General features: G+C 38.5%; 1 protein-coding gene across 9 annotated transcripts in view; it reads left to right on the top strand.

Annotated features, from left to right (window-relative positions):
• The window catches only part of lrrc9 (leucine rich repeat containing 9), a 286106-nt gene that overhangs the window by 46888 nt on the left and 225230 nt on the right, over positions 1-13988 (top strand). For 6 of the 9 annotated variants that reach the window (XM_087133796.1, XM_087133790.1, XM_087133782.1 and 3 more), the window contains 2 exons: positions 10164-10385; positions 10942-11082. In XM_087133796.1, the coding sequence (XP_086989922.1) occupies positions 10233-10385; positions 10942-11082 (294 nt within the window). In that variant the 5' untranslated portion in view covers positions 10164-10232. Of the gene's footprint in view, positions 1-10163; positions 10386-10941; positions 11083-13988 lie in introns of those variants that run through there. The other 3 variants (XM_087133801.1, XM_087133798.1, XM_087133807.1) reach the window with 2 other exon arrangements.

The raw sequence follows: 13988 nt of genomic DNA, 5'->3' as shown, positions 1-13988 counted from the left end.
GATGTTTAAATTGAAAGATGTCATTAAAAACACCAAAGGCGACAAAGTCGTCCGAGTAAAGAATATTCAGTATGAAGCTGGATATTTCAACGTAACAAACGCGACTGAAATTGAGTGGGATACAAACTTGGACGCTAGGCCCGCGGGGGTACGTGGCAAACGACCGCCTGGAATACCTTCAGAGGAAAGAACGGAAGTATCTCCCAATTCAGAATTAGTACAAACAGCTAAAACCAGACTGATCCAAGCAAATAAAAAAGGCACTTTAGCAGAAGAAATCAGAATTATCGCTGAGGAAATTGCGAAGCCGAACCAAGAAATCTCAACTTGAGAAGAGCAGTTAAACCAAAGACAACCATAAGAAACGCGAGCTCGTTTAGCTTATGATATCGAGGATAAAAAAGTCAAATCTGTTTCACTGCTCGAAGGGCAAAGACAAGCCTTGGATGAAATCTATGAAGGGAATCCCCCAACTCGACCTACAACAAATGCCCCCGTACAACCCACGAGACCCAGAAGAGAATTAACTAAAAGACTTTTTTTGACGGGGCTAACGGAACCTATATACGATAGACTTCATTCTCAGAGCTCATCTCAACCATTACCCGAGGGTCGAAGAGGAAGCATCGTGGTATCTCCCGGTTATTATAACATGGACTCAGAATCTAAAAGGGTGACTTCGGCCATTACGGACCCCAATCTCAAGTTGAGACTAAATAAAGAAGTGTCTAAGCTATTGAACTTACCCAAAATAAAACTTTTACCCAACGTTATTTATGAAGGCAACTACCATTTAAACCCCTTGAAACTCGCGTTTATTCATTGCAAACAATTAAATACATTTGACAACTTTTAAAACGGGCAGTCTTTGAACTTGCTATACGTGGTTGCTACCGAGCCTCGCACCTCAACACCTGTGACGTGTAAAATGCCTGAGAAGTTAATACACAGAAACATCAGTGAATTGGCTTAAAAACGATCGAGGTGAGCTCTTGAATAATATCGGCAAAATTTTAATCGAGTTAGACATATTTAAACGCGTATATAATAAAAAGATGACGACTAACGTATACCCGGATTTAAGTAAACACCCAGATTTGACTTTAAACTCGGCCGAACAAGCGGAGACTAAAATTTACCACCTTTGAAAGAGATTAAACAGGTACTCTCTGCACTTAGTTACGTAGAGCACGGTGTGGAAGTGTTGGATGCTACCTCGGCAGCCGTTGTCTTCCCGCTATTTTAGGTGTCAGTACCGGACCCGTTGGACTTGTGATAGAAGGCATCGCTATTGGTGCGTTCGGTGCCTACGCGGTGCTAAAGTACGCCACTCGCCGATTAACTCACAAAACCAAAAAGCACGATGAAATTCGAATGTTGGCAGACTCCAAGCTAAACACCATTGAGTGATACGTATCTCACGCAATTGAAGACGGTGATATATTGCAAGAGGAATTTGTACTGCTTTTATCCGAGCTGAAAAAGTTTAACGAAAAAATAAGGTCAAGTACGTCTACACAATTACAAGAAACCAAGTTGACGAGTAAAGAAGAATTTGAACGTCAAGTAAACGAGAGAGCAGAAGCGCTAGCCAATGAACGGGCGGCGGTTTTTAAAAAAGATCTTATGAAAAAACTTGGTGAATAAGTTTTACAAAGTCGGTTAATTATCAGGAACAACCACCTGCTTATCAAGCGGTTCAACCAACGGCACCTCCTTTAAAATAAAAATAAAGACGTATAAAATAAATGGGAGCCAACTTTAGTCATTTATCGATCGTAGTCAACAAAGACAACTCGTTTACAGCCGAGTTTCCAAATTTAACGTACGTGTATAAATTACCGAAAGTAACGACGAACGAAGCGGTCAATCATTGGACAACCGATCCAATTTCGTATTATCAAAATCAATTTAATTTTGCGGTCTATTGCGCGACGACAGCCTGCGGCATGGGTTTCGATTTGCTGTCTGACCCTAATCCATACGTGTCTGCCTTATTCAATTTTCACGTATATTATACCGTACAAAAAATATTTTACGACTGCGTGATGCCCATTCCCAGCGACGACGTATATGACGTGTTCACAATAATTACGATCATCGGAAGTTTACAGACATGTGTCGTCTATTTAACGTCGATTCAAACAAGTTGTTTAAACAAACTCACGATACATTGTCAAACGGATTAGGAACTGCTATTACGACAACGGTTACGTACCTGTCCCTAATAAAAATTATGATGCACACGACTTACACGTCACCAATTGCAAATAAGTGGGATCTACTTTTATGGGCTTTGGCTGGGCTAAACCGCCTAAAGGCTCGGGTCACGCGAGTACTTACATGGTCACTTGGATTTCACAGTCGGACGCGGTCACTTTGGCCTGGTAGGATTTTATTCCTAAAAAGTCTAGGTTAGCGGACGTTGGAATTACAAAAGTGAATGAATCTATCCGTGCTTACGTATACGCGTTACTCGGTGCACAAGCTCAGACCAAGACCAGCGTTTTGGCCCCCGACACTGGGTTAGACCCGCAACGGCAATTTATTATGATCGTGGAATCTTTAAGTAATTCAGCCCCCGATCCCGAACAGTCGATTGACCAATTTCAAGATTCATTGCAATATGCAAGAATGCCTTTAAACTTTGTTGTTGCCTTGGGGCTATATTTGGTGCCCTTGGACATGCACTTACGCATCAGCACTTTTGTCGGTTACAACAATAATTTACAAATCGCGACTGGGGATATGAGGACAGGTTACGTACTGAGTATAAATTTTGGACCAAAGGTTGAAGATGATTTTAATGATGAAGCAACCGAAGCAAATCCAAATTTAAAGCCAATTTTAAGTCCCGTTTCAGAATGTAGGCCTTAAGATGTGCATAACGAAGAAAAAATGTCTTTAACCGTTGGAGCCATTGCCGTGGGTGTAATCGGTTTTAAGTTGTATAAAGTATTAACTTAGAGTAGACGAAAAAGTAAAAGGCATTAAAAAAAACGCTTGTTCTCCACGTGGAAAACAAGTGTTTAAAATTTTTTTGCCCATTATAAAAGGGATTTACGTTTTTTGTATAAAAGTCAAAACTACATAACTGACCTCTAAAAACAAAGTCCACACGTGATCCGCTGTCCATCCAACCGCTTTACTCACCACGTTGAACAGCCAGCTCAAAACGCTACCAATGATTCCCGGCAAAGTGCCTAAAGCTTTCAAAGGGGAGGTGCTCCAGAACTGTCCTTTCCCTACTACTACAGTTTCCAACCGTGGTTAGCCAACCAAAAGCGGTCGTGTTTGGACCATGCTTGACTCGACACAACGATCGTAGGATATGTGAGAAAAAAAAGGGTGCTGAAAATGGGAGTTACCTCCATACAGGGTACAAGATCAAATTAGATTTCGAGCAAATTGTGTTTTGGTTATTTTTCCAGGAAACAGATTCAACTACCAAATCATGGCTTTTAATGTATTCAAAGAGCCTTGGTATTTTCCAGGACAGCACCCACATGACCAAAGGGGTGATTTTCCATCAGTCATTTTGAACGGATTACAGCATTTTGTTTTTTAAGATTTGCGTACAACTGGCAAAATTCCATTACAACATATTCACATTACAACTCTGATCAAACATCATCAAATAACAGGCAAGTTAGGCCATGGAGGAAGGAACACTTCCTTCTTCCATGGTTAGGCCACCCTGCGAACCTAATCTCATCACAGGAGCGCTGCACTGGTGTGGCCCGCCTGGCAAAATCAGTATTCCTTCCGGAGTTGTCTTTGATTTAGCACGACTCTGACTGTGATCAGAGACCAATCAAAATTCATTTTGCATGGCCATTTATGACAGCATTGGCCTAATTTGGAATGTAAGGGCATGGCTATCAGAGAATGGCAAATAGAATGCTAAATTTGGATATAGTACGTTGCATTTGAAAGTTAACGCTGCGAAAAGGAATGGGAAAAAAAACAAAGGAATTCGCATTCGCATTTCGTATTTTGACCACAACTTTTCCCCCCTGCGAATTCGCAGCGAATCGAATGCGAAAGGGTTGAACAACGCACAAAAACCGCGCAAAAATGGTGCGAATCTTCTGTGAACACGGCGTGAAGCATTTGCGAAAACATTGAGAAAAACACAGTGTGCGAAAACAGTGTGAAAATTTTGCAAAAGCAGGGCAAAAGGTTCCGAAAATCATGCGAAAACTTGTGAAAACGAGAAACATTGTGCAGCGAAAATGCTCAACGTTTGCCACACGCGCACGACTATTATGCAGTGAAGAGTCCATTATGCAGGCTGCGCTGCACTTGGGGCCGGCCGGGGCCAACTCACCACGTGCACGTGGAGTGTGCTGTTGTAGTCTAGTAGCGATTTCCTAGGCTGAGCCGTCCGGTCCATGCAGTGCGATCGCGGGGATGTGCTCACTACGGCGACCCACGCTTGCGGGGCGCAGTTGTTTTCTTGGATTACCATAGATAAACACTCGACATTGTCGGAGAATAAATGTTTAAAAAGTTGTCTGGATGTCGAGTGATTAGTATAGACCAAGTTATGTCCCCAAGTTATGAAGTCATGAAGCACATAAAATGTGTGTCTTACAGTAAATTTACTTTGCTCTGCTGTGGCAACTTGGGTTATTTGCCCACTTTTTATTTATTTTCGTGGTGTAGTTTGGCACACAAAATATCAACAATGAAATACTACATGCAGTATTTTGTTACCGAAAGGTTTCTTACAATCGACGAATAAAATAACTGCTTAAATTGTACGTGTATCTTCACGTAGCGAATCTCGTCTTTTCGCCGATTGTGTTCGGTGTTTCTGATGACATGTTACTCTCTGTGGTCACATGGTTATTGGAAAAAGTTCGCTATGCGGTGCGGCATGCACGAGGTCCCGTGGCGGTTTTTGAAGAGGTTTGGAAATTTTTTTTGATCGGCATCACGAAAACGTCGAGATAACTGGACACAAGGCATTTATTCCAAAATCACGATACATACATTTGCCTATACATGTAAACGTAATTTACATACATGACAACATGTGGATACATGTTCATGTACATGTGCACATGTGGTACGCATGTTGAGCATCCATCCAAGTGGGTTAATTTAATTTGTAAACACTTATAACTTATAATATAAGACATGTTAGAGAGCGCTATAACGGCAATTTACTGTACTTCAGCTGTTCGGTGTTCAATGCTTGTCTCCAACCTCCACCATAGCCAGCTTTGATTTCTCCTGTCACGTTGTATTTTGCTCAAAACCGAGAAACATACTGCGTTGAAATTTTAATGCTGTCTTCCTCAAGTAATCTGAATATTCCTGAGAATTGAAGAACTTTTCTCTCAGACTGATTTTCCTCCACTTTAAATATTCACAGATGTGCATTTTTGAAACCACAGAGAACAAAAACTTCTGATGTCTACGTGTACATGCACAAATACTACTAAATGAAAAAAGCTTGCAAAATTATTTCCCCACTACCAGAGAAAATCTGTGAAAATCTTTTCCCACTTGTGAGAAAAAGTGCGAAAATCTTTTCTCACTTGTGGGAAATTCTGTGAAAATCTTTTCCCACTTGTGGGAAAATCTGTGAAAATCATTTCTTACTTGTGGGAAAATCTGGGAACCTTTTTTCCCATTTGTGGGAAAAAGCAGGAAAATTGTTTCCCATTTGTGGGAAAAAGCATGAAAATTGTTTCCCATTTGTGGGAAAAAGCGTGAAAATCTTTTCCCACTTGGGGGAAAATCTGTGAAAATATTTTCCTACTTGTGTGAAAAGGTGTGAAAATATTTTCCCACTTTTGGCACACTTTTTCACAATTTGTGAAATGAAAAGGAATTCCCTGGGAAGAGAAAAAATGTGAAAAAATTTTCCCGTTTGGGTGTTAACTTTCAATCGCAATGTACTGGCCTTCACACTGCAAATAACCAAACCAAATATATATGGGTGAAGATTACATGTGGGTTACCGATAGTTGAACTGTACATACATGTAAGCACAATTGGATGTAGTAAGAATTTAGAATTGTTGTGCAGCGGAAATGCCTTACGTTGCATGTTGCCGGTTCATTATTGGTAAATTCTCACCACGTGCTTTTTACAACCATCGTGTGATGCAGGGCCGTTGTAAGTTTACTCTACATGTACATGTATGCACAGTATGTATGTACAGTACATGTATAGTACATGTACGTGTGTACACACACGTGCCAAGTGCCAGTGTAGCACAACTCGTTATCCTTTTTTTGTTGTGTTTGCTTTTTTATCATGTTTTCATTCTCAGTGCTATCAATGTCATGCCATATTAAAGCTGAACATCCAGTTTGGTAGTTCGGCTGCAGCACTAGTTGGGTGGCAATGTTAACAGCGCAGAGGCAGAATTTATCACAATGGCACAATATAAAGAAAATATGGTGTCTGTACATGTATATACACAAAGTGCTGCTGATCGCTGCCTCATTATACAGTACGTATTTCATGCAATTTACTATCTTGTTCCCAGACATGAAATCAGCATGCAGGTTTACATGTTAAGTATTGGCATGTTTGCAGGGACAGAAAAAAACAAGGTTGTATCATATACTGTATGTGTATAATGATAGCAATACTACTCTACAGTGTACACATGATCTTGAGTCGAGTGTAATCGATTCTGCACAGTGAGTGCAAGTTCATGTTTGCATACAATACTGGTGATCTGGATACCAAGACCAGCAAAATACCAAGACCACGGGGGAGGAGACCGAGATCGCAGGGTACCAAGACAGAGACCAGAAAAAAATGGTCTCAAGACCTACATGTACCACATATTTCCCCAGCCTGCTAGAGATACCCATCAATATAGAGTGCAACAAAACCGTAATGCGTCAAATTTTTAAATACTCTGAGTATTGTCAGAGTAAAGTGATACCTGTGATCAACTCAACTCAAAATTGAACTGGGGATGTCTGAAGCAATGATTCAGTGAAATAATGATGACTCTGATACTCAACAGATTACAGTTAAAGTTGACATAGTGAACATGTCAGAGTAATTAAGTGATAATATAAATAGTAATTACAACGTTTGTAATGCGCTTTCTACAACGTTTCAAAGCGCCATTATTATCCTTGCACATTGGGCTCACACATCATATGAACGTTCCTGAAACCATCTCAGCTCCCTGGGAGGTGTACTAACCCAGTGTTGCCATTTTGGGGCAAATGGCTAAACATAACCGTGTCTGCCCTCACGTGTTACCATTTACTCCTGGGTGGAGAGAGGCATATAGGAGTAAAGTGGCTTGCCCAGGATCACAACATGCTGCCACCAGCTGGATTTGAACCCCTGATACTATGATCAGAAGCTGCAAACCCTAATTACTAGGCCACATGCCCAGTCAAAAAGAATTCAATGTCGGCAAAAAATAATGAAGCAACCGTGAAGAAAAAAGTAAATATTTAAAAATTTCATAAACAACTCAAAACATTTCCATTTTCAAGTACAAGTTAATATTTTAAAATGAATGAATTAATGGATCAACACTACTGTCTGATTTCTTTCAGGGAAAGAGAGCATGGTTTGTAATCAGCAGAATCAGTTGTGGGTCATGACTTAGAACTTGAAGATGGTTGTGCACATGTATATGGTTATGATTTGCATGTACTTTGAATAAGGAACTTCTCACTTTATTGTTAGCTGTTGGTAAACTACATGTACATGTATGTAAAAAGACAAACACCAAATAGGCAATACATGTATCCAAACTTCTGAAACTAGTGAACATGGTGAAAGTCACATTCATGGATGCAGCTCAAATGCACTTAAAAGAAAAAAACAAGTTTGGGCAAGAGAATGAGATGAGTGTGCATTTTATGATAAAGAAAAAACGATAAGGAAAAAAACCCAGTGTTTTGCTGACTGCGGAAAGCATACCAATCGCTACAGTGTTATGTGGGAAGGAATAGAATAAATACACTCATTAATCGAAAATATAGTTGCATTCGTTTTGATAATTTATTCAAGTCTTGTGTTTCCCTGCTGAAGTGTGAAATAACACTGATGTTTTCTTCGTGATATTCTGTTAAAATCCCTTTTATGTTTGTTTATCTGCAAAAGATAGACTGGCGTCTTGGTCGTTTTCGGTAGGTTTCATTATAAAAAGCAAACCGTGGTCTTTGGTAGAGAAAACATCCAATAAACTTAAACTTATTAAAATGTCCTGTCCAGTGTTTGACGGCTGTTTTTCTCCAGTTTGGGAAAGTATCTTCATGTTTAGGTCTCTTTACTGGTATAAGACCACAAGTCTTTGATGCTGCCGCAGGTTTGTGAAAAGTTGGCACGGGCAATGAACATGTAATGGAGATCATGTTGAAAAACGTTAATATTGCTGCAGGCACAAGCTGCAGCCATAGTTTACTCAATCGATTGGCTTAACTTACGCCAATGCTGCATGAAGACTGTCCCACACGTTACCGTGTAATCTCGCACCATAGAGGCTTATGCGTATTCTAGGAATTGTGTACGTGATTTGCACTAATAGCAGACTCCAAGGACTAGAAATAGTCTAGGTTTGCAAATATCCTATGTGTATTTCCTTACGCATAATGTAACCAGCTTTAGTGTATGATGAAATGAGGGATTCATGAATGTTACCGCTCCTGTGCCCATCCCTCATATTGATCAGAATTGAATAATTAAGTCTCAACTGTCAGCATTTTTGACAGACATGAACAACCTGTAATCTTTAGTACCTAAAAAATAACGGGCAGTAATAATTGCCCCTGTAATTTTTGAACAGATTTTAAGTGTGACAGATGATAATATTTACTTACTTTAAAACCATAATCACAAAAACAAAATATGTCTTATTAATGATCATGTCCCAAGTTGGCAGATGCAAACATCATTTGATTCCCTCAAAATGCCAAGAATTAAACACCAGCAAGGAAAATCAGAAGCAATCTACAGCACGAGCTTGAGAAAAATGTACAAAAGGCCCCCTCACCATCATCCTTGAAGAACTGCATTTTCATCAAGTACATTTCCATACACTGCAGTCCAGAATACCGATGATGAAGACATTCCAGAAACATTTTGTGCATTGTAGGCTGTTTCACCTTTAACCTCAGCTCAGAAGGTGCACCCTTTTCTTCATTCAATACTCATGAGCTCCTTCACAAATTTTTTCTCTTTGTACCAAGATCTGTCAAAATAAAATCTTTCAAACTATTATGTATTCTGAAAAAAAAGACGTTCGAAACATAAAATATGTGGTGATGAAAATCAAATGCCCTGACTTTTAAATTTTTATGTAATTTTGAGTGGGGTTGTCTCCAAAACTGACAGCTAAATGAACAGCATGTGAATTTTTTGAGTGCAACATATGCGACAGCATTTTTGATGATGTGGAACATCATGTGTTTTCCGTCAAAATTCTTAAACATCAAAATTCTGCTACCACAAAATGGGTGGAAAGTGGCCCGGTGTTGTTTCACTGTACGGTGGGAAAAAGTCAAAATTCAAAGGGGTGGTCGATTTTTTTCTTTTATGACTATTTGCATCTACACATTACTTTCTACCCATGCTGTAGTTTTGGGACAATTCTGCAATCAAAAAAGTATATTTTCAGCTCATTTTTATTGTGGTGACCGTTTTCATAATCTTCAGAAATCTTGAAACAAAGACATTGACAATGACAAAACATGCAGTATTAGATTGGTGCTTTCACCCCATTCCACTACACCTACCAAAACAATTTGGTACTGCCTGGAAGCTTACAGTATGGCCTGCTTTATTTTTAGCACGTTTTTAGGAATCCTTACTCTGGGTGATTTCTTATTTAACATCTTTGAAGCCTCTTTTCTTGGAAACTATTCTGTAAAATGCAGACTCAACATTTCCAAGGTTCTAACAAGAGAAGATGGGGTCATACCCCAATAGATTATACATCATTAGAAAGCTCTTTTATTGCAGGTTTCAAAAATACCAAAAGCTTGAATTTGAAAAATCTGACTTTACATGTATGTTCATTTTGTGGTAGCAGGTCTTAAATTGTTTTCAGTGGCTGAAAGGTATGAAGTATGATATCTGGCAAATACATGTATGCTGTTATAATTGCAGTAATGTACATGTACTTGTACCTTTATTTCCTTCCTCGTCTCTGTTTTACTTCACAGTGTTATGCCAATGGAGTCAAACTAAGCAAGCTTTCCCAAGGAGGTGATGATACAGTAACATCATTGGAGATGTTTTTCTCTGGTTACCAAAGTATCACAGGAATGAAATTCTTCCCGAACTTGACTATGCTAATTCTAATGGGACAAGAAATTGCTAAGATTGAAGGACTTTCAACCTGCAACCACTTGAAAGAGTTGTGGATTTGTGAATGTAAAGTCAAGGTAAAACTTGCATTTTAAAAGCTCTTCATTTTGGACCATTTGTCAGTGTTGAAAGATTATGGGTAAACAACTGAAAATATTTTCCCATCATGACTTGAATGATGTCCAGACAAAAGTTTAGTTTCTTTTCCAGATCAATATTTTATGTAATATCTTTTATTATTCTTTAATGATGTATCTCACTCTTTGCTCCTCTGTTTATATACATATGTACATCCAGTGGTCTTTTTTGTTTTTACTCATCATTTTTGTACATGTACATATACACTTTGTGTTGTATACGACTACTTTTGAATGGAAGAGCTGAATGCTTTTACCCCTAAGACCTGACTTTTCAAGTGATGATGTTATCATCTGAATAAGTGTGGTAACATTAAATTTCTGCCCAAAAAACAAAGTCACTTGTTGCTTTGTCAATCACACATCGTTGTTACAGACTGAGATATGAAGTCAGTGACAGCGGATGGAGATAAGTTCTTTAACTGCGAGGATATGCTAGTGTTGTCTCTTCTGGATTGCTTTGTTCAAAGTGTAACATTCTTCCTCGTAACTTTAGGTGATTGAAGGATTGACTGCATGCAGGAAGCTGGTTATCCTACACCTGTATAGTAATTGTATCAGCCGAATCACCAACATCGGTCATCTCAAAGATCTTGAAGTCCTTGATTTGGCTGAAAACATTATTGCTAATATCGAGGTATGTATTATTAAGTTATTTATTATAAGAGGAATACCTCATCACTTGCAGTTAGGTCAAAGTTGTTTTTGGAAGTTTCACAAAATAAATTGTAGACAAGTTTGTCTCCCCATACACACGAAGAACCAAAAGGAAATTAAGAAACCCCCATAACATGCACCAACGTTCGTTCAAAACAACCAGGAAAGGTATCCCAAGGACTATGCAGGAAATTACTAGATAAACTTTTTTTTTTCTTTGGTCTTTTGTCTAAAAGAAATGTTGCAACTGTTGAACATTTTAAAAAGCTGAGAAATTCCAATATTCTATTTTTTTAGTTGAGCACATTGTACATGTATAAGGCTGTTGCTTTAGTGGGGGGGGGGCGAGGGGCTGGCCTCTGGGCAAACAGTTGCCTTCCCCCCCACTGGCAAAAACCATAAGCATCAAAATTATCTATTGTTCTTGTTATGTGCCAAGCTACATGTAGTTGATATTGTGGGTTCCTCTAATGCCCAAAGATGGCAACTGGGACTGACATGGTACATACAGTACATTGCGATTGAAAGTAAGCACCAAAATGGGAAAATCTTTTCACATTCTTCTCTTCCCAGGGAATTCCTTTTCATTTCACAAATTGTGAAAAAGTGTGCCAAAACTGGGAAAATATTTTTACACCTTTTCACACAAGTGGGAAAATACTTTCACAGACTTTCCCCCAAGTGGGAAAGATTTTCATGCTTTTTCCCACAAGTGGGAAAAGATTTTTCACAGATTTTCCCTCAAGTGAGAAAAGATTTTCACACTTTTTCTCACAAGTGGGAAAAGATTTTCACAGTTTTTGTCTGGTAGTGGGGAAATAATTTTGCAAGCGTTCTTCATTAAATAGTATTTGTGCATGTACATATAGACATCAGGAAGTTTTTGTTCTCCATGGTTTCAAACAATGCGCATCTCTGAATATGGAGAGTGGAGGAAAATCAGTCTGAGACAAAAGTACTTTAAATCTCTGGAATATCCAGAAGATTTCTTGAGGAAGATAGCATTAAAATTTCAAGGCACTATGTTTCTTGGTTTTGAGCAAAATACAATGCGACAGCCGAAATCAAAGCTGGCTATGGTGGAGGTTGGAGACCAACACTGAATACAGAACTGCTGAATTACAGTAAATTCCCGTTATAGCCTTCTCAAAGGGACCTAACAGAGTTGAGCGTTATGGGCCTCGAGCTGGACCAAGAGAGGGCGCACTTACCCTAGCAACCGTGACTGTGCTTGCGGTACTTACTATGTTTCACTGGTTAACAAAGGCGTTTCATCACTGATTTATTGCACGGTATACACGGTAATGCAAAGAGACTGTTCCCAAACATTTGCCAGTGAGGCAGAAACTAGACTCTTGAATGTTGAGTTTGGAGGAGCTAAAAACTTTTGACAATTGAATGAGACAGAACGTAAATAAACATGGCGCAACAAATACATTGCGGATTTTGTGAAATAAATCCTAAATAAATAAGTCCTATTCTAATTTTATTTTGAGAAAAAGCAAGTTAAAAAATCTCAGGAATTAATTATTAAATATAACTTATCAATCAAACCTGTTAAACACAACTTTTATTGTGTTACTTTTTACTCTTAACATTTCCAGCAAAGTTCAAAAATTAAAAATTACAATAATTTAAATGCAAACAAATTCAAACACACATCCATTATACGTAAGTCTTTTTGCATATGGATACTAATAAACATTAAGTGCATGTTTATCATTTTCATAAAAATATAAATCAATCTTATTTTAGACTCATAAATACATTCGAAAAGTTACATGAATAAAATAAATAAACCACACTTCCTCACAATGCAATGTGAAAACATATCTGTAGAGCGCGTCACAAATGTTGGTGTATTCATCACAGACAACAATGAACTTAAGTAAATTGAACAAAAGACTCCTTATTCTTTTAAAGATTCAGATATTGTAAACTGGCAATTAAAAATCAAATGTTCCATATCTCAACTTTGACAAGCATGGACAAATAGGCTTAAAAAATTCTCATGCCTACCATACCCCAACTCAGGTAACAATGTACTGTATGTCACAGGAGTTTAAGTATACATTCTGTTTGTGTGGTCTCCCAAACAATCGGTCACTATAAATGTGCCATTCAATCCTAATTTCATCCAGACATCAATTTCTTAGGTACAGAATTTCTATTTTGAACATTTTCTCCCTAAATTGTTGACAGAGGGTTCTCCCTAAATTGTTGACAGAGGGTTCTCCCTAAGAGACAGCATCAATGTCAGGTACTTTTCAAGGTCTTTGTTATTACCCACGCGACAACACTAACTACCCAATGACGCGCGGACACAGCAAAGCATGCAGCGCCCACTAAGTTCACAAGGTCTAGGCTTGCCACAGGCGGGCACCGTGGCTGGTGTTCCCGCTCCCCTGTAGTCCATGCATGCCCAGCATCAATGCCCAGCCCCCACTTTACATAGAGTGCGCTTCACAAGTTTTTATTTCATCAAACACCCAGTCAATATTACCCGTAAAATTTGCCCATTTTTCATCTTGCGCTATGTACGTACATTATTTTCTTGCATATTTCTAAGTTTTGTTTTTTGCAAGTTATATTCAAACCCCCTTTCTGAATGTAATGATATACAGTGTATCTAACACAGCCCCTTTCTAACTAAACTTGGAACCATCCAATGAAAATTTCCTTCCCCAAATAATCTTTCCCATAATTATAAAAAAACAGACAAAAGAAAAACACAAGACAATTTCTCAGCTTTCTTCTTCTCTTGACGACTTGTCATTTCTTGTTTTTTCACTTCTCTTCTCATATGCACATATATTTACAATAATTCAAACTGAATTTTAGAATTGAAATGACTTTCTTGTAAAAAAACTTAGGCAGAAAAGGGAA

This window comes from Acanthaster planci, linkage group LG01 (genome assembly GCF_054643075.1).
Source record: "Acanthaster planci isolate LZ-2023a linkage group LG01, COTS_SCS, whole genome shotgun sequence".
NCBI lineage: Eukaryota > Metazoa > Echinodermata > Asteroidea > Valvatida > Acanthasteridae > Acanthaster > Acanthaster planci.
Note: the sequence above shows the minus strand (reverse complement) of the source record. Positions and strands in the feature narration are given on the sequence as shown.